The sequence below is a fragment of the Carya illinoinensis genome, chromosome 7 (genome assembly GCF_018687715.1).
Source record: "Carya illinoinensis cultivar Pawnee chromosome 7, C.illinoinensisPawnee_v1, whole genome shotgun sequence".
NCBI lineage: Eukaryota > Viridiplantae > Streptophyta > Magnoliopsida > Fagales > Juglandaceae > Carya > Carya illinoinensis.
In genome coordinates, this window is record NC_056758.1 from 40246268 (window position 1) to 40271860 (window position 25593).

A 25593-nucleotide genomic window follows, 5' to 3' on the forward strand; every position below is an offset into this window, starting at 1 on the left:
CTTTCTTTCTTTAGATAATATGCTTGGTCACCTCGTGAGATTGCACTTCTTCAGGAGATGATCCAATGGGTTCAAACAATCTCAGTGCGATAATTTAATTAAGAAAATTGCCCTTCGGCTAAGCTTGCAAGGCAGTTGATACTGACTTGGCTTTTACAACTGTACTTCGGCTGCAGAACCACGACTAACAACCATTTCAAATACCCAAATTTAATATTATTATTCTTGTTTTTAACTATCTTGCCGATTCATTCAGTGGCAAGTCTGAGTTTTGTTTACCCAGAAAATAATGAATTCGTACAACTTGGTTTAACAAAGCTCAATTTGATTTTATGTACGGTCGGTCCAACACTACAAATAACCAGTCCTTACTTGTCTCCCTCCTTGTCTTCACCATGAAAACACATGAACGGAAATTACAGCTACTTCCCTCAAATCGCTTAAAATCTGACAAAACAATACGCATAATTTTACTGTTTTTTTGTTGAGAAAATATCGACTAGGTTACTCTTAAAAGTATAAAACGAACGAAATCACATTTAAAGAATTTTAAGCAGAAAATTTATATCTAATATGGGCAGAACTGCGGTAGATCAACCAAAGGGTAATTGGTCTCCTCTTTAGTCCGTTTCTAATAAAATTATTATGAGGTTTCTACATCTTGTGAAACTGAAGCATTAGAAGAAATTTCCACGGTTGGAACAAACTAACTTTTTAAGACAACATTTTTTTAATTGGTACCAGGTGTCCAGAACAGCATTTTGACTAATCCCAGTGGTGAACAGGCTCTCGGCAAAGAATTTCCTAGAGATCGTTTACATACAAGGGGATTTGAACCTTAGACCTGGGTGGAGCATACACCCCCAAGCCCTTTAGCAATTTTTAAGCCAGCATTGCAAAACAGAATGATGTTCAAGTTATTTGGAGGAATCCCATGTTGATAAAAGCACATGACGGGAAAACAAACAAACCAAACATAGCATTACTTTCAGAAAATTCTCCGCATTTAACACCACAAACTTCAAGGAAAAACAAAAACTTACAGATAACATCTACATCACCATTTGAAATCCGAAATAAGAGCTTCTCCACCAAAATGGTGCACCATACAACACTACGCTTTTGACAAAAGAAAAAAACAATTTTGCTTCCTGAATTGATTGGAAGGGGCTCACCTGAAAGGTAAGATTTAATCTATGTTGTGGAAGCCTGGGAGAAGGGAAGTAATAAAACCAAAGACAATCATCTGGATCTCCTTCACAATTGCCCACCAACGATTAACACCATGGCCCCCACCAGGTTCTGCCACATTCTCATTCTCAACCACCAGATTTCCATCATTTGCATGCTGATTATCGACCTGAGCTCCAGGTTGACCTTCTGCCATGCATTGATGAAACAACAGCATTTTGTTATGTAATCACTCATGCTGCTGATCATTGAGTGTATGTTTCCAGTTCTAAAAAATAATTCTTTTATATTTGGAATTACCACCTTAACTTCCAAATGAAGTAAAAGAATGCAGGATTTGATTTGGTACAGTGGTGCTAGTAAAAGAGTGCTATGCTCCATAGCACCACTGGCTATCGACATTGCCTCCACCAGGTTGAAACTCAAACCTCCATCCTTATAAGAAATACTGAGAGTTGAGTACACAACTAAATAACCCACCACATGGATTAAACCCACAGCTTCGCCATCCACACTTTACATGGGAAGAGATGCCATTTGGTCCAAGGCCTAAACACTTATTGAAGTACAATCAGTCAATGTGGCTACTTATCACGAGTAGGAACAATGTAAGAACGTTGCAGTTGGGTTGGGTTTAAGAAGTGTTGAGGTATGTTGTGAATATTAGTAAAAAAATAGGTGAAAAGTAATAATAGAATATTGAATAGTAATAAAAAGTCATGAATAGTAGTAAAAAGTAAGAAAAAAGTAATAATAAAATAATGAATAGTAGTGGAGTATGTTGAGAAGTGTTGAGGTACTTTTAGTACCCAAACACACGAACTGTTAAGGCTCCCTATATGGCCAGTAAGCAATCAGCAATCCATCAGATTAGGTTCAGGGCTGAGGAAGGAATTGACTAGCCTAAACTGTATTACACACGGCTTTTGGACAGGATAGTTTAAAGGAAAAAATAAAATAAAAAATTCAGAAGGACAAATACGTTTTAGTACATATGTCTATGTACGTGACACATTTACAAAGGTAAGTTGCTCACAGGAGGCTTGAGGCCCAACTACGGTTCAAGACATCTTGGAAAAAAATCAAGATTATTCCTGATATTAAGGCTGAATGAACCAACTCAACTCAGCTTTGCTAGTTTGTTTGCTAGTGCCTGACCTGGAGACCAAAGTTCAGGCTCATTCAACAATCGAGCCAACACCAAGCAACTTCTGAATCATCTGAAGTTGTATGGCTTGCTTTGAGCTCCAGACAAGCTCAAGCTGTGTTCCTTTTGCCAGAGCCAACCTGATCAATCAGAAGTTCAGCCACTCAGGTTGATTGCAGCCCCACTTGTGTTTTAAATATCTACGTGTACATGCTATTTCTTTCTATTAGAGAATAATATGTAAAGTGTAAACTACCTGCCAAAGAAAGTTAATAAAAAACATTTTTTATACACTCAATTACTTTTTTGGTGATGAGTATGCACTCAAGTTTACATAAAGAAAGTAGGATATACCTACTACAGCAGCATTCTCAACTCCCTGTCCTGCAGCAGCTGGAACATTTTCAGCCCTGACAGCAGGCCTTGGTGGATGGTGAGGCGCAGCTGCTCTCTGCATGCCTTGTGACAGCCACCGTACTATTGGAGTCAGAGCTCCAGTTTGGTATCTGTCACAACCAACATCTAATATATTCAGCTTTCACTCATACAAATTTTTTCACTTTAGCAAAAACAAAATTCGATATACACACCCACGTCCATAAAACATTTTTTCACACGCATTGGTCAGCTTACTTATTGATCCAAACCATTTACATAAATCTCCAAATAACAAGAGATCAGAATACTATACATTCGACACGGGTTAATTGACCAAATGATAAAATCTTAGCTTGTATTTGAATGGCGGACAATATTGGATATGTAGGCTTAAAAGTACTTGGCTAAGTCATCAAGGATTTTATTAAAGTCATCCTGTGTAGCCCATGTACACAGGATGTATACCCAAAAGTACATCTATTTTTAATAAAAAGGTATTGTATTTATATTTTTAAAGTCATTTCCTCTCGTATATGCTTTTCATAATCTATCAAATTGTGTAAGTTGTTCTAGAGGCTTACCAAAGCCCCTATGAAAATTGAAGATACATAATCGACCTTAGTCATGAACAAGCCTGGGATTGAAAATAATTAGGAGGTTTACATACTTACAGGTAGACAAATGAAGCAAAAAACACAAGAACAATGAGCCTGTGTCTTGATCCATCTTGGTTGAACAAAAAGATTACTGCTGCCAGCTTTAGAATAAGCAACAAATCAAGCTGAAAAGCAATTTGAAATCTCCTTACAATGACTTGTCTTTGAGGTGCAGGCTGTTGCCCTGCTTCCCTATGTTCTTCACCCACAGCCCCAACCCCAGCCTCAGGACCGTGTCTACTGTTGATGGCATCCATACAACCATGATAAGAAAAAGGGGACAATCGTTCAGTACATTTAACATATTAAAATAATCCAAGAAAACACATCATCCTCTACCTCGCCGCGAAAAGCAAAAGGGAAAAAGAGAGGGGGACTGCAACTGACTTGTCAGAGAAAACTGCTAGATCTGACAGAAACTAGCATACACTAAATTTGGATTAACTTAGTTGCTAGTGGCTTTACATATTTTTAACATCAGCCAGAACAAGAACAATTTATTATATATTGAGATGCAAAAAGTGGTTTATATGGGAATTTTCTTGTGTTTAGTCCTAGAAAAAGAGACTGCTTTTCTAATTCCAACCGGGTTGATTTAGAGCACAGCTGCATTTCTCACTTCTGCAATTAAACTAGAGGACTTGCCCATGTTTGTAGCCTAGCATGGTCTTCAGATATGACATAAAGCTTCACTTCAGTCACACAAATGGTGAACTGTAGCAAGCAATAATTGCCACTCCATAAATAACCAGGAGTTTAATCATCAACACCATCACTCTCCGAACCCAACAAAGCCTCAAATAAGCAAGTCTAAGGAAAAATCCTCAGGTACCCCAGGGGCAATCACATCTTCTGTCACAATCAACATCCCTGACCTTGATCATCTTGTGCATGAACTTAAGAAAGAACCTACCCCTTCTCACTTCTTAACTTGCTGACATTATGACTAATAAAGAATTAAGTAGTTATTTGAGAGTACAATATTAAACTATAATATATTTGACAAGTATCAATTGGTCAGGCCTTGGGTTTGCTCCCCAATGGTCACTAGTTCGAGTCCCCTCAGGGCCACTGGAGGTTTACCTGGCCGTTAACTTCAAGGCCCCGTGGGATTAGTCGAGGTGCGCGTAAGCTTGGCCCGGACACCCAAAGATATCAAAAAAAAAAAAAATATTTGACAAGTATATGGAACAGGTTCATCATAAACATTTTGTTTCATGATTAAATTAATTACTGTAAGTTACAAATAATAGTTATCTGTAAATCCACGCATTCACGCATACACTCACAAACACATCTGCCCACAAATATGTACACCAGCATATCTCACTATAAAGCATCTGAACAATTGTGGATGAATCTATTTTTGTACCAATATACCCTATCTGAACCAATGCCTAGTATCAGAACAGAAGAATTTTAATAGTAGTCATAATGATCAGTCTTTAAACAAAAACAAACTACCATTGTAGTGCTTACGTTGGTATATTGTAGGTAAGAGGAATAAGAGCGTTAGATGGAAGTCCAGAAACAGGCCCCATATATGGGAAAGTAGGAACGGCATAAATGCCAGCTCCACGATTAATCTGTTCCTGATTTTGTAAGGGATTTAAGCCTGGAATAAGAGCAGGGTACATGACTGGAAACATCGGAAAAGCACCATTTTGGCAAGCTGGAAAACTGAAGAATAGTGGAACCTGAGAATAATGAAGCAATGAAGTGATTAGGACAGAAGCCCAAAGTAAGCCACCTCTCTAATGCATGAAGATAAATATATGTGCATACATGTTTCGAACCATAGAGCAAAACATGACATGCGTCTTATCCAATATTCGTTTCCCGTTGAATATACAAATATCAAGAGCTTTCGCATACCCACTCAATGTTCATCCTTAATATAACAAAGATTTAAGAAAACAATACAAGGTTAAGGGAGTCCCCTCCAGATGAAAGGTAGAAGCAGCAGGGCAATGTAATATAGGTGAACACTCTGTCTTTCTCTCATAATTATTTTTAGTAAGGAACTGTACCCAGAATTTCCGGCCTTCTAGTGATTAAGTAATATAGTAATGCATTTGTATGAGAATGGAGCTTATCCTTCACCTACTCTGTACCTCCTCCTTCACCCACAATGTAATAATGCATTTGTACGAGAATGGAGCTTATCCAACACCCTGTATCAGTAATCATGCAGATTATGTAGTCTCATAATTTTCCACGTAGGGGCTTTAAGCTTAATACTTCAATATTTTATGTTAACCAGCCAAAAAAAAGTTCTATTGCCAATTTTTCATTTTAAAACTTATTAAATACACGCAATTACGCCCCCCACATTAATATATGCAAATAACTGATATGATTTTCCTAACTCGTAAACCCTAATACCAACCACTTCATGCCAATATGCTGAAGCCTGAAGATTAGGAGCCATATGCAGGCTTCCCCTCCCCCGACCTTGTTTTCAAAAACTGGACTGGTCCATATAAGGCATTGCGGGCAGCTCAAATCCAAGTAAATATTAACAACTTTGAGGACAATACTTCCAAATTCTACAATATATGAGCATTTCCAATGGTCTATCTGAACTTTTATGTAAAATAGCTAATGGAAAAGCACTTTATCTATTAGCTAATAGTTCTTGAAATGTAGTCTCCAATGGTATAACTATTCTTTCTCTATATGATCTAAATATTACTTTTTTATTCCTTTTAAAAAAGAATGTGATCATGAGAAAATAAAGAAATAGAGGATAAAAGGAAGAAAGAATAATAATAATTAAAAAAAAAAAAAAAGCAACGTGATCATGAGATATATAAAGATATGAAGGTTAAACGAAAGAAACTAATAATAATAATAATAATAATAATTCTCTCTCTCAATGATGTATGCAAAATGGCTAAACCGTTGGGAATGCTCTAAGCGGGCTGAAAACTGGCATCAATCACCAACTGCAATTTTAGAGTTTAGAAGCAAGCGTGTCGCGTTATCAACCTTTTCGTCTAGATTCAGAAGAAAAAAAAAGGTATACACAAGGGAGCTGCTGCTGCGAAATAACGGATGCTTTGACTCACAATATAGTTGTTCTAAAGCTCCATTATAACAAGAAAGAAGTATAATCTGAGAATTTACGCAGATGCAAAAGCCCTAATTAAGAATGCAGTATACAAGAGACATCAAAACCCTTCTCTCTCTTTTTTCCATGCTAAATTCAAAGGATTAACACATCGTAGGAAAAAAAAGAAATTTGAGGAATTGCAAAACTGGAAAAAGAATCGTAGGGAACCTGAGATTGCGGGAGAATGTCTTCGGAGGTAGATTTCTGGGTAGTAGCAGCAGAAGAAGACGACGATGAAGGATGAGAGGGAAAAGGAGAAGTAGACTGAGAGCGCGACGAAACCAATTCGTGATCTTCCGCCATTTACGTACTAGAGATCTCTACCAGGAGAGATCGGTTTCTTGCAATGGCAACTGACGGGGATTGTTCTGAAACTTTAATCCTCTCTCTCTCTCTCTCTCTCTCTCTCTCTCTCCTGCCATTACAAGTCTCTCCGGACAAACCATTTATCAAAAAGTAGCTTTCATTAATAAAAAAAAAAAAGAAAAAATAGTTATATATATATTAAAAATAAGATTCAATTTTTACAAGAGTTTGTATAATTTGATTATATAGTTCACATTAGATATAATTAATTATATAATTAACATAAAATGAAATGAGATATTTTGTTAAAATTTTAAAAAATTATTATTATTATAATATAATTTTTTAATATTAATTTTATTTTAAAATTAAAAAAATTAAATTATTTATTATATTTTTTATGAAAATTTAAAAAAATTATAATAATTATATAAAATGAAATGATGAAAATAATTTTGAATATCCAAACCAGAATTGTGAGCTGATACAAATTATTTTTCCTTGTTTTTATTATTGTCTTCCGATCAATTGTGTCGAATTTCGACACTTGGCTTTTTTTTGTTATTGTCTTCCGATCAATTGTGTCGAATTTCAACACTTGGCTAATTGGGATACGCCACATCTGTATGATGTGCACATTCTTATTGCAAAACCTTTGAAATAAAACACTTTCACCGTTCAAACATTTAAAAATCTTGAATGAATAAATTTATAAATAAATTTTTATTTAAAATAAATTGAATATTAAATTATATTAATTTATGATATACACACATCACTTTTCACAATAATATTTATAAAAAAAAGGATGTTTTTGTAAAATATCTTATAAAACTAACATTATTTTACAAAAACGTCTTTATATTACAATATATGTTATGAAATAATAAAAATATATTGTTATATTCGTAAAATGAAAAATTCCAAACGAACAACCTCCAAAATTCCTCTTTATCTTCTATATTTACGTCTCAGAATTGTAACATATCTTATCCTTGCCCTTTTGATGGGGAAGAGGAAAACTCAACAGATGTAACTGCATTTTCTTAATCTCAAGGTTAATTTTTTGACAGATTTCTTCTAGAAAAATATAATTGTAAACACAATTGTATACTAATTTATGTACCAATATAATATAATTGATCAAAAAGTAAATTTATTGAAAACATTGTTAATTTAAATTTTAAATACAAATAAATCAATATTAATACACATATTAATACGCGACTGTACTTGTATGGAGCAAAACTCATTCTTATGCGTTCTTCTCACAAGAGAGATCCGAAATTTGTATCCCCATGCTCTCAAGTCTCAACCGCACCAATAATTGAGAAATAAAAAAAAAAAAAAAAGTATTATTATTATTATTTTTCAAATTGTGCTCAATACGAATAGCCAAGTCTAATGCAAAGTACATGGCTTAATCTTTTCATCCCCATATTCCAAAATGTCAAAAAGGACACAAAATTCCTTAATTTCGCTTCTTCATTCAATAATAATAGTATTTGCGACCCTAGTCTCTTACAAGAGTTCGAAACCCACTGTTTATTTTTTAAATAAATAAAAAAATTGGCAATGACCATATTTACACATACGCGGGAAGAGAGAATCACTTCAAAGAAACACATCATCATGAAGAATTGTGAGGATAAGAAAAAACCATCTTATGAATTTTAAAAGATGCATTGACTACGTTGTTGACAGAAACATAAACTGCAGAAAAGTAAATACTTTTGTAGCAATGCATGAGGTAGATGGGTTTGACAATCGGAGGAGCAAAAGAGCGAAACCCCTACCCCAAAACTGCCATAATTACACCTTCACAACCTTCTTCCATTTACTCGCTAACCTTATGCAAGCCCAGCTACTCCTTTCTGCTCTTTCTACAATGGTTAGCAAGCCTGCAAGTTCCAACCACAATAACTGTCATTACTATTTCGATTTTTGTTTTTTAATTTTCTCAACCATACAATAACTGTCATAGGGGAGAAAGAAGCTGATATCATTCATTACGGTCACATGAACAAAGAAAACCAGCACCGGTGACCACAGGTGAATGTACTTACCACAGTCACCATTCTGTCAAGGGATGTGCTGTTATCCTTCCTCATCCTCGGATCCCCTTTTTCCTGCTGAATTTTTCAGAACCTTCACCTTGACCTCTTCCACCTCTGCTGAACCCTTGTCCTCCAAGTCCACCTCTATTGAATCAGCAGCTACATTACCTTAAAAAAATAACAATATATATGGGTTTATGTTACGACAAAGATTACACCATAGCAGTGCACTATTAAAATTGGAAATATTCTATCCCAACATAATAATGGAAAAAATTGTAATACATGTTAAAACATTTTTTAAACTTAAATTTGTAAACCAAACTAAAGGCTAATGATGACACTTAACACGTATTATCCCTGTGGTGAAATAATATCAGTTCCTTACATTACAGATAAGATGCTCAACGAGTCAGGTGTACCGTCCTTCCAGTTGAGGTCAGATGGTCATCCACTACATGGAAAACTGATTCCCAAATTTCAAGTCTAATCTCATACATCAATTATAGCCATCGCCAATACTTGGCACTGATGCTTTTGGACCATTATCACATCATGTTGGAATTATCAGTATAATAATCTTTAAAATCCTAAATCATTAAAACTTTCCTTCAAATTTATTTCCCAAAATAACTCAAGTGCATCTAATCTCATTTGCATCTAATGGGTATTTAAAAACTCTTTCAAATAATCATCTAGCAAACATTGTTTCATTGTCTACCAGAACTTTCTTTTATTGCTTTTCATCAATCCAGTATGATCCAAACCAATCAATGGAAAGGTTACACGTAGGCATGTACCAAGAAGAATCACTTGATTGTCTCAGAAGATAGCTCAGGGTGAATCATTTCAGTTGTCCTCTTTCAACCTTCAAGATCAAAGTAATGATAACCGTAGTGAGGTTCGTAATTCTCCAACCTACATGAAATGGCTATCATCCTAACAATTGATTCTTTCCAGCTTCAACTCAAAGTAAACAAGATTACACCTTGAATTCAGTTCAAAAGGGATCCTACTTGGCAATGATAAAACCAAGAGATTCCACCAAATTTGAAAGTTCCGAAATCCTCATAGAATAACCTTTTCTTTTATTTTTTTTCTTTTTTGACGTTGGAAACCTCTCCAAGGCAGGGTCCTTTGAACCCAACCTTACTGAATAAACCTCAGTCCCGTGCACTGCACCCTCGAAAGTTTTTCTACACGAAACTGGTTAAATTGCTGGCTTTTCACCGGGAGTGTAGCTCCAAAGGATTGTTTACACCTATAAGGTGTTGAACCTTGGACCTTGATGGGAGTGATATCCCAAGACCAATACCTTCACCACTTGGCCAACTCCAATTTTCTCTTTGTTTTCCTTTTTATTGGCAGCCAAACAGAGCCAGCTTAACATAATACTAAATTCTCCCTATTTTTACCTGAACTTTCTTGGCAACAACTAGAGGTAACCTAATTATCATGATTGAAAAAGGTAGTGCTCTTTATCAACATAAAGCAAAGATAGCATGCTCTCGATTAGATAAAATCAGCATCTAAAACCTCAATTATCCTTTTCTTTTTAATCTGAACCTTCTTGGCAGCCAAACAGAAAGGGGGCATATATGATGTACTAATACTAATTGATAATAATACCGTCGAGGAAGAAAGAAGAGCAAGGCCAGCCACGCGAGGAGATGAGGGAGAGAGACTCCTCCTGGTTGAGCTGGTCGGCAAGCTTTCCGACCAAATCGAGCACCTTAGAGGTCCCAGGCCGCGGGGGGACCCAGAAGGAGGAACCCGGAACAAAGGGCAGCCAATCCGGGGTCGACTTCTGCACGATGATCCGGTGGATCAAGTCGTCCAACTTCTTCATCGCCAAGGCCCCGAATTCACCGTCATCGTCCGAAAAAGAGGAAGACGAGGAAGAGGATGAGCCGGAAGAGGTGGGGTCCTGGTCGATCTCGATCAGTTGGGCCTGTCCGCTGGAGAAGGAACGGTGGGCCAAAGAACAGGTCACAGATAGTGCCCTAAAGGGAGCGGATCTGAAAGGAGAGCGGCGAAGTAGGCTTTGCGCGAGGATTCTGGCCATCGGAGACGAGACGGAGACTTATCGAGTTGTGGGCGTGTAAGAAGAAGGAATATATATACATATACATATATTAGTAGATAAGGAAAATGCACGGATATTGCGATTGATGAGAAAGCAGATTGGCACGTGGTAATGGTGTGCAGTTTAGGCGTCGTGCTGTTTTTCTTACAATTCGAAATTTCGAACAGCATTTTCCGCAGAGAGAGACAGAGAGGGTTATCATATGAACGCGAGTCCATACCATAGGCTCGGAAAGAGTCAACATTTACAAGCTATAAAGAAATTTTTGAATAATAAAAATATTTTTATTAAATTTAAAAATATAGAGAAAAAAATTGAATAAGATTAGAATATTATTTTTTAATATTATTTTTATTTTAAAATTTAAAATTATTTTTTTATATTTTATTAAAAAATTAATAATAATTAAGAAATAATTAAATGAAAAAAATTAAAAGTCAAACGAGACTTTATTGTAATTAAAAGTCCAATAATTTGAGTTGATTTTAATTTCCGGATGTGACCATATAATCATGGATGAAAAATGCTATATACAACCGCCCCAGGTATTCACTGTACAACCGGCTTTACGTCATAAATAAAACGTACATTATTTATGCAAATAATGCTCGTAAATAATAAATAAAATAAAAAAGGAATGATAAGACCGTAATTTATGTAATCGAACGAACGGTTAGAACAGTTTGAGATTTGTTAATCAATCGCAAATACACACGATTCTCTTAAGTCTTTTAAACTTTTGCTCAAAAAATAATTTCTAAAGAAGAAAATTACTGTTAAGCATTTAAGCATGACGATTTTTTCACTGGAATTTTAAAAAGGGTCGGCTACACGAAGACAATACAAAAACAAAACAAAAAGGAACCCCAAGATCCAAAAGTAGTTCTTAAGATCAAATATAAAAACAGGACAGCAGCCAGACCGAACAACGTATCCATTTGCTTGCCTACAATCAGTATCAAATGATTCTTCAATACAAAAAGACGTACATTCACGATTTATCTCTGTATACAAAAAATGAGATTATTAACCTTGAAGATAATAATTAACGGGGGGGAAAAAAAGAATAGCTACTCCAAATAAATATAGAATACAATCAATTCCAGGAAACAGAAAAAACTAAATCTCCTAAATTAGATTGTGAGTTCCCTGTTGTGGCATTGAACTCTGGGGGTAGCCATGGAATGGGTCCCCAAACGGATTAGAAGAACCCATATACTGTGTCTGTTGAGGGTATTGAGATTGTTGAGGATATTGAGGTTGGTACTGGTAAGGTACCATCGACATGTTGTGGTGTTCCCGTTGTTGAAACATCATTTGCTGTTGTTGGTGTTGCTGCTGTTGCTGAGCTAACATTGCCATCTGCACATTGGGTGGGGGTGCTACGTTGTTGGACATTGCAAATGGATCCTGTTGCTGATCGAAAGGATTTTGCATGGCCATTCCTCCATATCCATACCCTGCATCCTGCAGTTGTATTTGTCTCCTGGCAGCTTCATCTTCATACAAGCTATCAAGTAACAGCTTGTCAAACCCACCCGCCTGCATCCAAAACCGAGTCGTGCTCATGAGTTTGAACGTAATAGTAGTGATGTCAATGTAGAAACGGATCAATTAGGACCAACCGAGTTTTATCTCTTCAGTATTCAAATAATTTATCCCAGTCTTTAGCAATTCAGTTAATACCTAATAAATTAATGAAATCAAAATTTTATCTCAAGCAAATTATACAAACCAATTTGCTTTCCACAAAGGGGGTGGTATTGTTGCTTGGTGTGGTAACTAGTGCTAACTCCCAACCTGACGTCCCGCTAATGTCTCTCAAATCACGGTTACTTGAAGCATCAGTCCCTGCATATTTCAGAAAAAAAATGTATGTATCGAGATGCCTCAATTGGAAAACAGCAATCGGTGCTTCTAACAAAATGGACCATATTCATTCAAACAAGGAACTGTCATTACACCCTGCCATGGAGACATGTGCTCACTTAGATATAAAAAACCATGCTACATACCAGGTGGAACTATTGCAAGAGCCAAAGCATTGCTTTCCTCTAGTTCTGCAGCTTTTGGATTAATTTCATTCAGACCCTGAACAAAAGGGCGAAGATAATAAATTAAATAAAAGAGCATGTTCTATAGCTCACCAAATCAACTTCAAATGAAACATGAGCTACATATACAAACAGCTTACCAGCAGATCTCCAGTATCTTCAGTTGATATCAAAGGTGCAGGTTCCACCTCCTCAGGCTCTTCAGTAACTACAAATGGCTGTTCCTCTTCTTTTTCCTCTTGTTTTTCACTTTCAGAAGGTTCTTCAGGTCCATCAGCTTTCACAGTCAATCTTTCCGTCTCCTGATACTCCTGATGTTGGAAAGACATATCTATCAGAAACCCAAATACAAACAATTCCTGAATTACACTCCTTTTATATTTAATATTAAATCACTATGGGTAAGGTTAAAATGAATAGAGGCTTAAGCTAAGCAAATCAAACAAAATAAAATAACCATTATTTCAGAGTTCCAAAGAAGAATAGAAATTTTGAGAAAGAATTTGGAAAAGTAGGCAGCTCTGGAAAACTATTGTGTTACGTATTAATTAATCTGAAAAGTTGGAGACTTCAGTAAAATCTAGGTAAATACATATCTGAAATTCCAGATTGCTTAGGTTTCTGATGTTCAGAATCAACTTTGGAATTGTTAAATAGATCCATGTGGAGAACTTAACCACATAAAGAAACATGAGCAAAAGTGATATATTACAAGGCCTAGGATGATAAAAATGTATTCTATTCTACCTATAAATTATATGCATGCCCAAACCTATTGGACCTGTTAAATAGCCTATTCAAAGATTGTCTCAGGATCCCCTAATGTAACCAGGCTGTCAAATATATAACAAAGAAACACAGATTCGAGGATGATTGAAGGCCAACTAGATACAGACATTTTCAGGAACTCAAGTTACAATATGATATTGGCAAATTGAAAAGCATCCATACTCAAAAATAGCATCTCAGTGATGCAGTAAAACTTCCTCCTAAATAGTTAATATGAAAAAATGGTGGATGTCAGAATCCACTGCAATCCAAAATAATTTGGAAATGATGGCCAGTTCAGTCCTTTTGCTATGGTGAGTATGGAGAGTAAAACCAACACAGAAAGACGAGTAAAGATGACAGTAAGACATGAAGTGAAGATGTGACTGTTAAAAATGTCACCTACATAGATTGCCTGAGGACAATAGCCAGAAAGTAAACTCAAGCAAGCTGGAAAAAATTATGATTAAGGGTAAAATGAAAATACTAAAACATTTATGCAACCAGCTCTGTGATGCAGCATTATTCTACTCCCTTGTAGAAATTCAATTTTCCAAGCCTGAGGAACAAAAGGGTTTCAAAAATGAAGAGGCATAGAAAGAACCACTTGTAAGATGAAGGTAAAAAGAGAAATTACAACAGCAGATGCTTCCTTCGGTAGTTTATTTATTTTTCTAATGCATTGTTTTCGAGCAATGTCAGACCTCCAAGGGCATAAAACCAGGCTCCTCTCATACATGAGCAGAAATTTCAAATACATCATCTCAAAACATTTAATAAACACAAATTGCAAAATTACATAACCCTATGTTACAAAAGTTCATCGCAACCAAATGCATGTATGTATGCAAGAAAGGCCTTAACCATATGCACACATTTTCTCACCAGTCTATTATTTGCTGAACCTGTCTGAGGTGCTTCTTTTATATACTCTTCCATTGTTGCAAGAAATGATGGAGGAGGCTGCATAGTCCAAAAAAGAGAGCTGTGAATTCATTTAGCATCAAGTTAGATGTCATATCTTTCAGGCAAAAGATGTACCTGTCTCAATGTTGGAAACTGAAAGTTCCTAGCAAGATCCAAACCTTTGCAATAATCATAAAAATCAGCAAGATTTTCTGCCTGTATTACAATAGAACCTAAAGATATCAGTTCACAAGGATGTCTATAAGTACATCCTTGTAGAACACAGGAAGAAATTCACTGCAATCTATAGTACACCTGTTGGCCCGCTCTTTTGTATATATTGAGAGCTTTAACGGCATCATGTCTTGACATATCAAAGAACTGCAGGACAGTGTTGGGTAAATATTGTATTGTGGGGAAAAGAATTTAAAAAAGGTACATAATACAATTGATTTGGTCCAAAAGGCACTTAATAATTATAGTATAGCCCTACCATGTCCACGAGATTTATAATGCCATCATTGATCGCACAGTATATCTTAAAGCTCTCTTTCAATACCTACATGAACAATGGTGTTGAGACTCAAAGGTTACAAACGGGCATTGTAACAATTTGTTCCAAAAGTTCCAGAAAGCCAAAATAACAAATTCAATGCACAAAACCAGGTAATTACAGATCCAACAAAGATGTACAAAAGAAATACATAAGTTAACTACCCTTCAAGGCAAGACCTAACAAAACCATTGAAAATCCTATAGAAAGGGGCAGCACATCTATGAACATGCACATGTGCACATGTTTTCTTCTAAAAGATTTCAATTTTAATGCTAAGGGAGGTTTGCTGGGCTGAAAATGCATAAAGCTCTACTCGAAAAATATAGATATACATATCATGCATACCAGGGCCAAGGCATACTGTATGAGATAATTGCAATAAGCTGCCCCTTCAGGCTGCAAAACGTAGCGCATATTAGAAAGGCCATCGTAGGACAACAAAATTGACAATAATTCAGCAGTATTATCAAAGGCCAAAATACTAGCCTCCAGAAAACCAACTGTACTGAGTAATCCATGTAAAAAGTTACCTGGCAACCAATAAGGCGGTAGAGAAGCTGCTGCAATGCAGGTAGCTGCTCCAATAGCTCATCACATCCCAACATCCGTGTTCTACTATGTACCTGTTACATCAAAGATATCTATTGTACTTTTAACCATGTTGAAAGGAATTATTATTTGACTCAAAAAGTATGCCAAGAATCAACCTTGCTTGCTCCTGGTAACGACTTTGTCAAACGCTCTGACTCAATATCATATTTTAGGATTCTAAAACATTCAAGACGTTCCTCTAAAAATAGTGCATATGTTCGAACCCATGCAGAACAATCCCAAGCTGCAAAGATAAATTTGTTCTAAGGAGATTTTATTCTACTAAAAATCAAAATGCATCTACAAATCAGACTAAAAAACAAACAAACAAAAAGAAAAACTACACCTGTAAATCATTAGGCAGAAGTAACTTACCGAGAGGGCTTGAATCATCTTTGAAATTGGATATTTGGAGGATGTGTCCTCTGTGTGAGTAATTCAAAAGATCCTCTCTAAATGTAGGATCGCCCTCTCTTAATGTCCTGTGAATGACTATCAATGTCTTTATAGCAACCTGCAGGCAGTGATGAGGTCATTTTGGTAAATTACTTAATATACCATGTTTGCTACAAAAAAAGTAGAACAGTTCTTCTAAGAGCAGTTTCTGCATCGGATCAACATATGGATGTGGTAAAGCATCTCCCCAGCATGATACCAATGTCCCTATATTTGTGCAAAAGAAGCCATTTGAGATTTAAATTCCACTTCTTCGGATAGAGAGAGCAAAAAAGGAGGAAGGGGTGAATCCAATGCAACGCTATTACATCTCTCAGAGTACCAAATAATTTCATACAACCTTAGACAGTTCCAGCACTAAATGGCTATTGTTTCTTCATGATTTAAGTAATTCTCTATATTTAGAGGGCCACTGACCTTCTTTTTTTTTTTTTTTAATTTTTTTTTCTCTCTCAATTTCCATTGTTTTATTTTCCGGTCCCTAGCAACTCAACTTCACATCTTCGGCCTTGGCAGGGCAAACTCTCTCATCAACCAGTCACACTGGCTAAGCTGGTTTTCTAATGCACCCCTCCTCCATACAAAACTATAATGTCCGATTGTTTGTGTTATATGGTCTCTAGAAAAATAATAAGAAAATATTGACAAAGTACTTTAGAGGTTCTAAATTCCCGAAAATTTATACTTCTATCCATATGTGTTCCAGAAACAAGCAATTTAGAAACCAAAGACAGCATACGAAGAATGATAAACAGAAATGAAGGCAAAGAAGAAGAGGCATTACAATCCAATTTTTTGTCTTGGCCATTCTCCTTGCCAGTGCGTGTATGCAGTAGGCCACATCAGCCCTCGGACATGCCACCGATGTCGCAGAAAAAATTCCTGTAATGAAGAAAAAAAGAACAGAAATGAGAGTAAAAGTTTGTCTGATATCGATATCGAATCCTCAGATCCGAATCCTCAACGATATCGAATTGCTATATGAACATAAATTTTTAATGAAAGACTTTACTTCGAACATGACGTTCCTTAGGAGGGCACTCGACGTGATTGGTGGCCTTTACGATGGCAATGTCCAAATCCTTCCAACAAAGAAAACAATTGGTACAGAATTAACAAAAAAACAAAAAAGAAATCTAAACGTTGACAAAAATCGCAAGGAAATAGATGATATGGGATACACACACTCAAACACACGTGTACCTTGAATTCGCTGTTGACCTTGGCGAGGCCAACCTTGGTGGAGTCCTTGAGAGCTCCATAGGCTTTCCTAAAGCTCTGAAACGTCCCCATTCTTGTTATGAATGCAGAAAACAATGCTCAATTTTATTGTTTCTAATCACAGAATGAGAATTAGAGAGGGAAAGAGAAGGAGGAGATGAATCTTCTTCTTCTTCTTCTTCTTTCTTCTCTCTCTGTAACCGTGTCGAGCCAACAAAGAAATAACGACTCTCTCTCTCCTTAATCTTCCTCGCTCTCTCCAAAATGTGCGCAACGAGAATGTACTAACAAAAATAGTAAAGGGTCTTCTCGTAAGTTTAATGCGTTGTTGTCCGAGGATTATGTAATTCAATCATTTTCTCTTTTCGCTGGAGGATCAGTTCCCATTGGCTTGCGCCAATAACAAAATGGCGGGTTCTCTTTTTTCCCCCAGTTTCCCGTAAGTGCCCTTCGTTATCTCCGGCCTGTTATAGGGAAAGCATGGCTGTTTTGGTCATTCCATATCATAAAATTTGGATTCACGTAAGAACGACAAATGGATGCCTCTTCTTTTAGTTAAATTAAAATACCTATATATATATATATATAAATTATGATATTTCCATATGATATAGAATTGAAACATAGATTCTTCAAAGCAAGACATTCATTTGTTGCAATATTTATTTTGCTGTAAAAAGACTGTTTAATTCATGATAAGGATAATATAACTTGGAAGAGAGTTTTACGTGGTTGTCGGATTTGGACCTTTAGTCATTGGGCTTTTGCTTTTGTGGATCTTCAATATTTTTCGAGGAACACTTTGATTATAAAATATTACATAAAAATAATCTTTAAATTAAAATAATTTAATATAATTCTTCGTACTGTAAAATTATTTTTATTATAAAATAAATTAACAGATTAAATAAAACCACACAAATTTATAATATTACTTTTGTGTTACACTTCTCGTAATTTTCACCCAACTTGGGGAGCCAGCCCATCCTGAATTTGGCATTTGACAGCTGCAACTGTACCAAGTTAATTAAACTGTAATCCTCTCTGTCACAAATTTCCATTGGGTAAGAGCTAAGGCACTTAACAAATATCACCAATAACAGATGGGTTTGGTTTCCTAGCTTGATGGTTTTGTAAAAAATGAAATTTTGAGTTGAAAATGACTGATCTCCTGAAAATAATAATAATAAATTTCTGGAACAAAATCTTGGAGGGATCAGCATGGCCGTTCTACATCTGAATATCAGTTGAACATGTTGGGAAGGGGTCTCACTGCCATAAATGCATCCACCATCTGAAAAACCGAAAAAAAAAAACAAAAAAACAAAAAAACAAAAAAACAAAAAACAAATTACTGAACAAGGGAAAATGACCAAGATATCAATACGGTTTCTAATAAATAGAATTTCGTACCAGGGTAAGAAATTGAGGAAACTTACTTCATCAGTCACAGCAGCACGAGCCCTACGATGTCTTTCCACCAGTTTTGTCAAAACTTCTATGAGCCGCTGCTTCACCTCACCTGTCAGCATGCGCCCCGCACCATACTCCTGCAAAAGGACAACACAAGTATTCTTCAGAAAGACCCTGAGCAGAAACATGCATGCGGTTGTATGACGTAGCCAAAAAAATCACCAGAAAATTTATCAAATCAAATAGGGGGAGCAACCTGACCTTCTTTATGTGTTCAAGCTCGGCATCATCCTCTAGGAAAAAACCTAGGTATTTAATTGGTATATCAACCTGATAAAGACCAAGTGACATAAATATTACCCAAAAATTTTACATACTCAAAGGTACACACTCACAAAGAATTCCTAAAATCATAACTTAGATTCAGCATTGGCCCCTTTAATATCATGCAATTGCGGCAATGAATTAGCAGATTCGTCATATATTTTTGCCTAGGTAACCTTTGAGAAAGTTAGATTGCCAATTTCATTGGTAATAAAACAATTCAAAATTTTAATGATATAAATTGATAAACAAGTCAAATATACTTGACAGTCGCAGCATGTAATCATGTAAACCATTACGGAGAAATCTTTTGGAATCTACATGTGAAGCATAAGAAGTGGATGAGCAAGAAACTTTACCTCAAGATTTGCTCCAAGTTGGCGGTGTTTCTCTATTGAATCTTGACCACCAGAGAATGCATATCTGTTTATCTGTAGATGTAAAAACATGTTAATGTAAATAAAAAGGACACAAAAAGAACTAATAACATATGTGTGGATCTATCAACATATTTTTGTTTCTATTTTTTTTTTCTTTTGGAAAATAGTAAGGAATTTCATTGGACACAGGAAGTTCCCCTAAAAAATACAACCTAACATATGATAGATCAAGAAAAGGTAGCCAAAAGCAGCCATCCAATCAGGTAAATAAGTAGAAAAGAGGGTTTTAGGTTAATTGTAGAGAGCTCAAAGCCATTAAATAACCAAACATTTCTCATTCTCCAAATAACCCAAATGAGACAGAAGCACGGCATTACATATAAAACTGTTCATGTGTCACCAAAACATTCCTTTCCAGCTAGAGAACACTTACCGGACCAATTGGCATTACCTATTGAACTCCAAATGAATGTAAGAACCATAGATCTAACTCTGGAAACTAAGCATTGTAGCAACAGATGACCGAATTACCACTCAATTTGCATGATTATAAATATCTATCGACCATGTTACCCATACTCCTCGCTATAAAATAAATAAGGAAGTCCAGAGGCAAACCTTGTTCTTAATGTCTTTCTCAGAATCAGTCACATATATTGCAGAGTTTGGATCACTAGCTGACATTTTTCCTGTCTCCCCCTGCAAGCATCCAGTTTCCCTGATGTGAGTTATGACTGCTTTGTAAGAAATCAACCATAAGCAGCATAAATCAATTTTTTTCCTGTCTCCCGCTGCATGGTTATGGGAACTCAATTTTTTTTTTCCTCCACTTCCAATGTATCATTAGTCAGCCTATAATATTTACCACACCACTGATTCTATGCTAAATTATACGATTACCTGCAGGGCAGGGAAAAATAATGATTCAATCAATGCAGGCTTGTGATGTCCGATTCGAGGAGCAACATCTCTTGTCATTCTAAAATAAGGATCCTGAATAGCTCAACAAAGAAACAGTATCATAAAAATTGAAGGACAAAACAATTATCACATATCTTATAAGATAACTAAATTGAGAACAACATTAAGAATTTTGTATTAACTTCACTAAATCCGCACAGATCAGATAAAAAGTATATCACCAAAGTTCTGGTAAATTATAGTCATTTGTTTGATCCATAGTTTGTAAGCTTTCCCAAAGAAGTTGTTTCCAGATCATTTCTTATTTGAGGATAAAGATGTTTCTGTACATTCTTGTCTGACTTTATAGGAGGATGGAAAGGCCATTCTTGGAAACTTGGGTTTATTCATGCATTTCATGGCTTTTTTTATCAGTAAATAAAATTTTATCGATCATAAGAATAGGCAAAGCCCAAGTACATGAGTCATATACAAGAGCCATGCCTAGGAGTGATATTCTAGTGATACAAGAAAATCATGAATGGTCATGCCATTAAAATCAATTACAATAGACCATTGGAACAAGGTGTTAAAAAAGAAAGTTCTGAGTTCATCCAATTGCCGCTCACGATCTTCAAAGTTTCACTTGTTCCTCTCCCTCCAAAGACACCGCCATAGACATATCGGAACCATATTCCAAATTGCAGCAATCTGAGAAGTAGAGGCCTTTTCTTGATTTGCTACATTATAATCTTTCAGCAAATGAAGAGGAGCTGGATTACAATGGGAATTGAAATGTAATCATTTTCACATTCACACTTACTGCAAGTCATTACAAGGTCCTTATGACATGCAATTTCCTTGGAGGAATATTTGAAATGCTGAAGTCCCCAGAATAGTTACCTTCTTATCTGGACAACAGCATTCTTTTTTTACGAGTCCCTTATGAATTTCATTCCAATTCCACATAATAAAAAGATGATGAAAACTACATAGAATCAACCATGTTAATTATTAATACAAACAGGATTTGGTGTACTCTATCAAATACCTTATAAGGCCAAATTCAATATTTGAAATATAAAAAGTATATATTCTCAATCAGACTTCTAGGTCTAAACATCTCATATGTGAAGCACAATGTGTTTCATAAGAATTAATCAAATTCAAATGCATATATAAACTGAAGAATAACAATAAACCATGAGAGGAGTCAACCTGGTCAATTGCACAAGGAATTAAGCAACGGAGATTATCTTTGCCTGAAAATAAGTGTGGGAATGAACTGGGAAATGAAGGAGCTGCCTGCAATAACACAAAGGGGAGAACAGTATATGATTTCCACAGATATTCCTAGAGTCTCTTGACCAACCATTATGATTTCCTAAACAGGAATCTCTTTTTTTAATAAGCGGTATCCCAAACAGGAATCTAACAGGGAAGGTACTTGTTGCAGAAATTTTTGCATCATCTAATGTAATCTCCGTATATTTGCTTACATGGAAATAGAAACATGATAAATACAGCATAAGCAATTGACATTCGAGAACTCACAACAATGTAATGATGCAAAACACAATAGTCCAAAAACCATCTGATAAGATACATGGCACAATGCACATACTATTCACATGTTTTATGTATATAAAGCAGCAGAGGTTTATACCTGTACAGGCGGAAAACTATATTTTCCAATATGATCTTCACCAACGAAACCAAATATACCCACAATCTGATTACATGTCACACGCTTTGAAATTTCAATCATGTTCCTGTAGAATGCACTGCACAGAAAATTCTCAGAAACCAGTCTGAGGATTCTAGCCGTGCATGAAAAAGGCTTTTCCCCCACTAGCTTCAAAATACATGCGTAAACTTTGAGGTGCATATCATAGAAAACATAGCTAGTCTAAATTAATATGTAATTTGAGCTTGACTTTTGAAATATATCCTCATGGCATATTAGGAGCATCAATAATAATTTGCAGAAACCTTTGTAAACAGGTCAACAAGAAGAAATGCTCATTCTGTTATAAGATCCCTCGTGCCTGGCCTAATGATTCAATACCATTCCATCATGTATGATTGGATGCCAGTTTGTGGTTTCATTTTGATGTCAAGTTACAGTTCTACATTACTCACCCTCCAACATAATCAAAATCAGAGAAGATGAAGGTTCTTCTGATGTCAAAACCACAGGCAATGATGTCCTTGGCATTTTCCCTGGCGAGTCTCCTGCTCTCCTCCACCGTCAGATTTTTCCACAGGAACTTCTCGTCATCGGTAAGTTGTATAACAAGAGGAACCTTAAAGGCCTCTTGCAAATATCTACAACCAAAAGCCACATGCACACAACAATTATGATTGCAATGCGGTTGATTGTGTTTAAAAGATGTGACAAACTCATATTTTTACATTGCAACTAACAAACTAATCTTCATCCTAATAACATGGCAGCTGCCATGGATCCTCATCAACTAATTCGAATCATTAGAATTTTTTTTATCAGGACTGATTTGAATCATTTACATATTCTTTGACACCAAAATCAAATCAAACGTAAAGGAAATAAAAATAATTTACCGAGAAACAAAAATTAAACATTCAAATACATATTTGACAACATATTTAAGCTCCATATAGGAACCAAAGCCAACAGAATTTAGTAATTTCTATTTACCTGTAGTTGAAAAAAAATATATGCACACAGTGTATCTTTCTCATTTCTTTCCATTGCAAAACACCGGAACCAAAACAACCAAACCAACCAAACCAAAGCTTTAAAAAATTTGTTTCCTTCTCTCAAATTGTGGTTTTTATGAGCAGAAAGCCAGAACCAAACAGAACATAATAAACAACCTCCACTTGGAACATAATGGTACACACCTAAAGCTAATTGGCCAAAAATTTAGCGGTCAATTCAATGACAATAAAGGGAAATTTTTCTCTATTCTTTCCATACAGCAACCAGAGCAGAAAGAAATACCGTACATTAAGAAACAATATAATCTACATAAATACTTCTGTTGGTTTTGCTTCTTAATTTGCTCCCTTTCTTTCTTTTATCCAATTTCTCTGAGCAACGAAACAGTGCACAAGAAAAGAAAATGAACTACCGAATAAATTATCCTTTTTCATTTTGTTTGGATAAGGTTTTCCCTTTTTTTTTTTTTAAGTAAGGTTTTCCGTTTAATGCCAGTAAAAATAACTTCTTCTTATTTCCCTTTGTTTTAACCAATTGAGCGAACACGACGAAGGGAACCAAAAACCATGATTTCTCAGCAAACGGAGCAGAAAAACTGACGTACTGAGTGAACATAAAGGGTATCAAATGCCCCAAGTGCAAAGCTTCAGACGAGGGTCCTCTACCCGTGTACAGATAGAACTTCTCGCCCCTCTCGTACGCATCCAGTATCTCATTGAAGTCCCTGTGTGCCATCCATCAAATTCTACTCAACACATATTTTTTTCAAAATAAGAAGAGGTGGGGATGGGGATGGGGGTGGTACCGATGGGCGAAGAAGGCGCCGCGGCGGAGGAAAACGTGGGCGCGGCGAGAGGTGAGGTGCTCGACACGGTCAATGAGCGATTGGTTGAGCCTTTGACAGCCGAACTTCTCGATGAGCTTGTCGTAGTCAATCTTGCCTCCTTCTTTGGCCGAAACTTCCCATGGATTCACAACCTGTTCTTCTTCTTCTTCTTCTTGTTTTTCCTTTTCATTTTGTAAAGCGCCCCTCTCCAGTTCTTCCTTATCCATATCTTCTTTTGATCTTCCAACACTGCTAGTCTACTGCGCAGGAATGGAGTATTTAGCTTTTAGAGAGTTGAACGGGATCCAATTACCGGATCTACGGAGAAGATGACCGGAGAGGTTTCAGGCGGCGGATAGTACGAAATAACCAACTGGTGAAGGGGAAGCGAGCATTTTTCTTGGAGCTTATTCTTCCGCAAAATACATGCAATACCAAACGACGTCGTCAAAATAAAGGCTTTAGGGGATCTTAAACCCCTTCGAATTAGATCGCTTCGAATAAAGCAAGTGGTATCTGATGTGTAAACAACCAAGAAGATCTACTATTCTACTGTGGGAGAGACAAATACACGAGGCTCATCTACATGTTAAATGTCTTTAAAAATAATCATTAATAAATAATATTTTATATTATTTAGATAAAATATAAATAATTAAATTTATCTATTTTTATTATAAGTAGTGATAGAGTTATATTACTATTTATTTACTACCTATAGGGTATTAAGAATTTTTTTAAAATATTTTTTTAACATCTTTAGCAATTAAGAAAAAATTAAAAAAGATATAATTTTACTAATAGTCACTTTTTTAACTATTAAATAAAATAAAAATTAAAAAAAATTAAATATAAAAAGAGTAATAAATAAATAGTAAAAGAGTGACAACCCTTCATTTTCCTTTTATTATATTAACAAATAATAAGTTTACATATATCAAACAGATATACTGAATTTACTGTTAAGATAAGCGGAGTTTACACACATATATATGCAGGTATCATTTCTGGTATATGTATATCTTTCTATCCAAATTTGGTGGTGTTCTTTTCAATGCATGAGGTTGGTTTCGTTAGCTTGGGGCCTGGGCTTTTTTGTTTTTGTTTTTATAGCAATATTGCTGTAGATTTTGAGGTTTTCAATGCTAGCAATCGCTTTGATGATAAAGGAAATAATGAGATTTGGCTAGTTTGGATTAAAAAATATATAATCTTGTTTCATTATTATAATTTTTTAAAATTTTTACACAAAATATATTAAATAATTCAGTTTTTTAAAATCTCAATTCAATTTTTTTAAATCTTGAAATAAAATAATATTATAATAATATTTTATTTAACTTTCATCTATTATTTAAAACCATGTCATCTCATTTCATATCTGAATCTAAACCAGCCAATATTAGAGTGATACTATACATTTTAATAAATTAGCTTTAATAATGTTTGAGAGGGGGAGGATAAGTATTATGGACATAAAGAAATTATATAAAAACAAATTTTAAAATTGACGTGATTTTACGTAATGTATTAGATTTATTTTATATTAAAAGTAATT

General features: G+C 35.5%; 4 protein-coding genes across 6 annotated transcripts; all 4 read right to left on the bottom strand.

Annotated features, from left to right (window-relative positions):
- Positions 1 to 956: 956 nt before the first annotated feature.
- Positions 957 to 6939, bottom strand: LOC122316622. 3 transcript variants are annotated; one of them, XR_006244284.1, is made up of 6 exons: positions 6656 to 6939; positions 4852 to 5069; positions 3388 to 3612; positions 2693 to 2844; positions 1495 to 1740; positions 1239 to 1380 (listed from the first exon to the last, which is right to left on the bottom strand). XR_006244284.1 is itself a non-coding variant. In XM_043133297.1 (5 exons), exons 1-5 carry the CDS (start codon positions 6788 to 6790, stop codon positions 1190 to 1192), a joined length of 921 nt encoding a protein of 306 aa, XP_042989231.1. In that variant the 5' UTR covers positions 6791 to 6937; the 3' UTR covers positions 957 to 1189. The 3 variants fall into 3 exon arrangements, 1 of the variants encoding a protein (XP_042989231.1); XR_006244285.1 differs by lacking the exon at positions 1495 to 1740 and adding an exon at positions 2350 to 2478 and having other exon boundaries at positions 1243 to 1380; XM_043133297.1 differs by lacking the exon at positions 1495 to 1740 and having other exon boundaries at positions 957 to 1380; positions 6656 to 6937.
- Positions 6940 to 8406: 1467 nt separating this feature from the next.
- On the bottom strand, positions 8407 to 11048 carry LOC122316623. The gene is made up of 3 exons (XM_043133299.1): positions 10480 to 11048; positions 8860 to 9018; positions 8407 to 8694 (listed from the first exon to the last, which is right to left on the bottom strand). Exons 1-2 carry the CDS (start codon positions 10913 to 10915, stop codon positions 8891 to 8893), a joined length of 564 nt encoding a protein of 187 aa, XP_042989233.1. The 5' UTR covers positions 10916 to 11048; the 3' UTR covers positions 8407 to 8694; positions 8860 to 8890.
- A 757-nt stretch (positions 11049 to 11805) lies between these two features.
- Positions 11806 to 17708, bottom strand: LOC122316621 (putative clathrin assembly protein At5g57200). Its single transcript, XM_043133296.1, has 15 exons — positions 17471 to 17708; positions 17280 to 17349; positions 17052 to 17149; positions 16187 to 16325; positions 15928 to 16055; positions 15751 to 15843; positions 15566 to 15616; positions 15158 to 15223; positions 14980 to 15045; positions 14800 to 14880; positions 14644 to 14721; positions 13131 to 13301; positions 12952 to 13027; positions 12672 to 12787; positions 11806 to 12478 (listed from the first exon to the last, which is right to left on the bottom strand). Exons 1-15 carry the CDS (start codon positions 17558 to 17560, stop codon positions 12065 to 12067), a joined length of 1737 nt encoding a protein of 578 aa, XP_042989230.1. The 5' UTR covers positions 17561 to 17708; the 3' UTR covers positions 11806 to 12064.
- A 683-nt stretch (positions 17709 to 18391) lies between these two features.
- Positions 18392 to 24491, bottom strand: LOC122316593 (tryptophan--tRNA ligase, cytoplasmic). Its single transcript, XM_043133245.1, has 11 exons — positions 24015 to 24491; positions 23814 to 23933; positions 22648 to 22833; positions 22172 to 22289; positions 21724 to 21810; positions 20506 to 20598; positions 20224 to 20304; positions 19585 to 19656; positions 19163 to 19231; positions 18928 to 19038; positions 18392 to 18782 (listed from the first exon to the last, which is right to left on the bottom strand). The coding sequence occupies exons 1-11, from the start codon at positions 24260 to 24262 to the stop codon at positions 18732 to 18734; spliced, it is 1236 nt and encodes a 411-aa protein (XP_042989179.1). The 5' UTR covers positions 24263 to 24491; the 3' UTR covers positions 18392 to 18731.
- Between the last annotated feature and the right edge of the window lie 1102 nt (positions 24492 to 25593).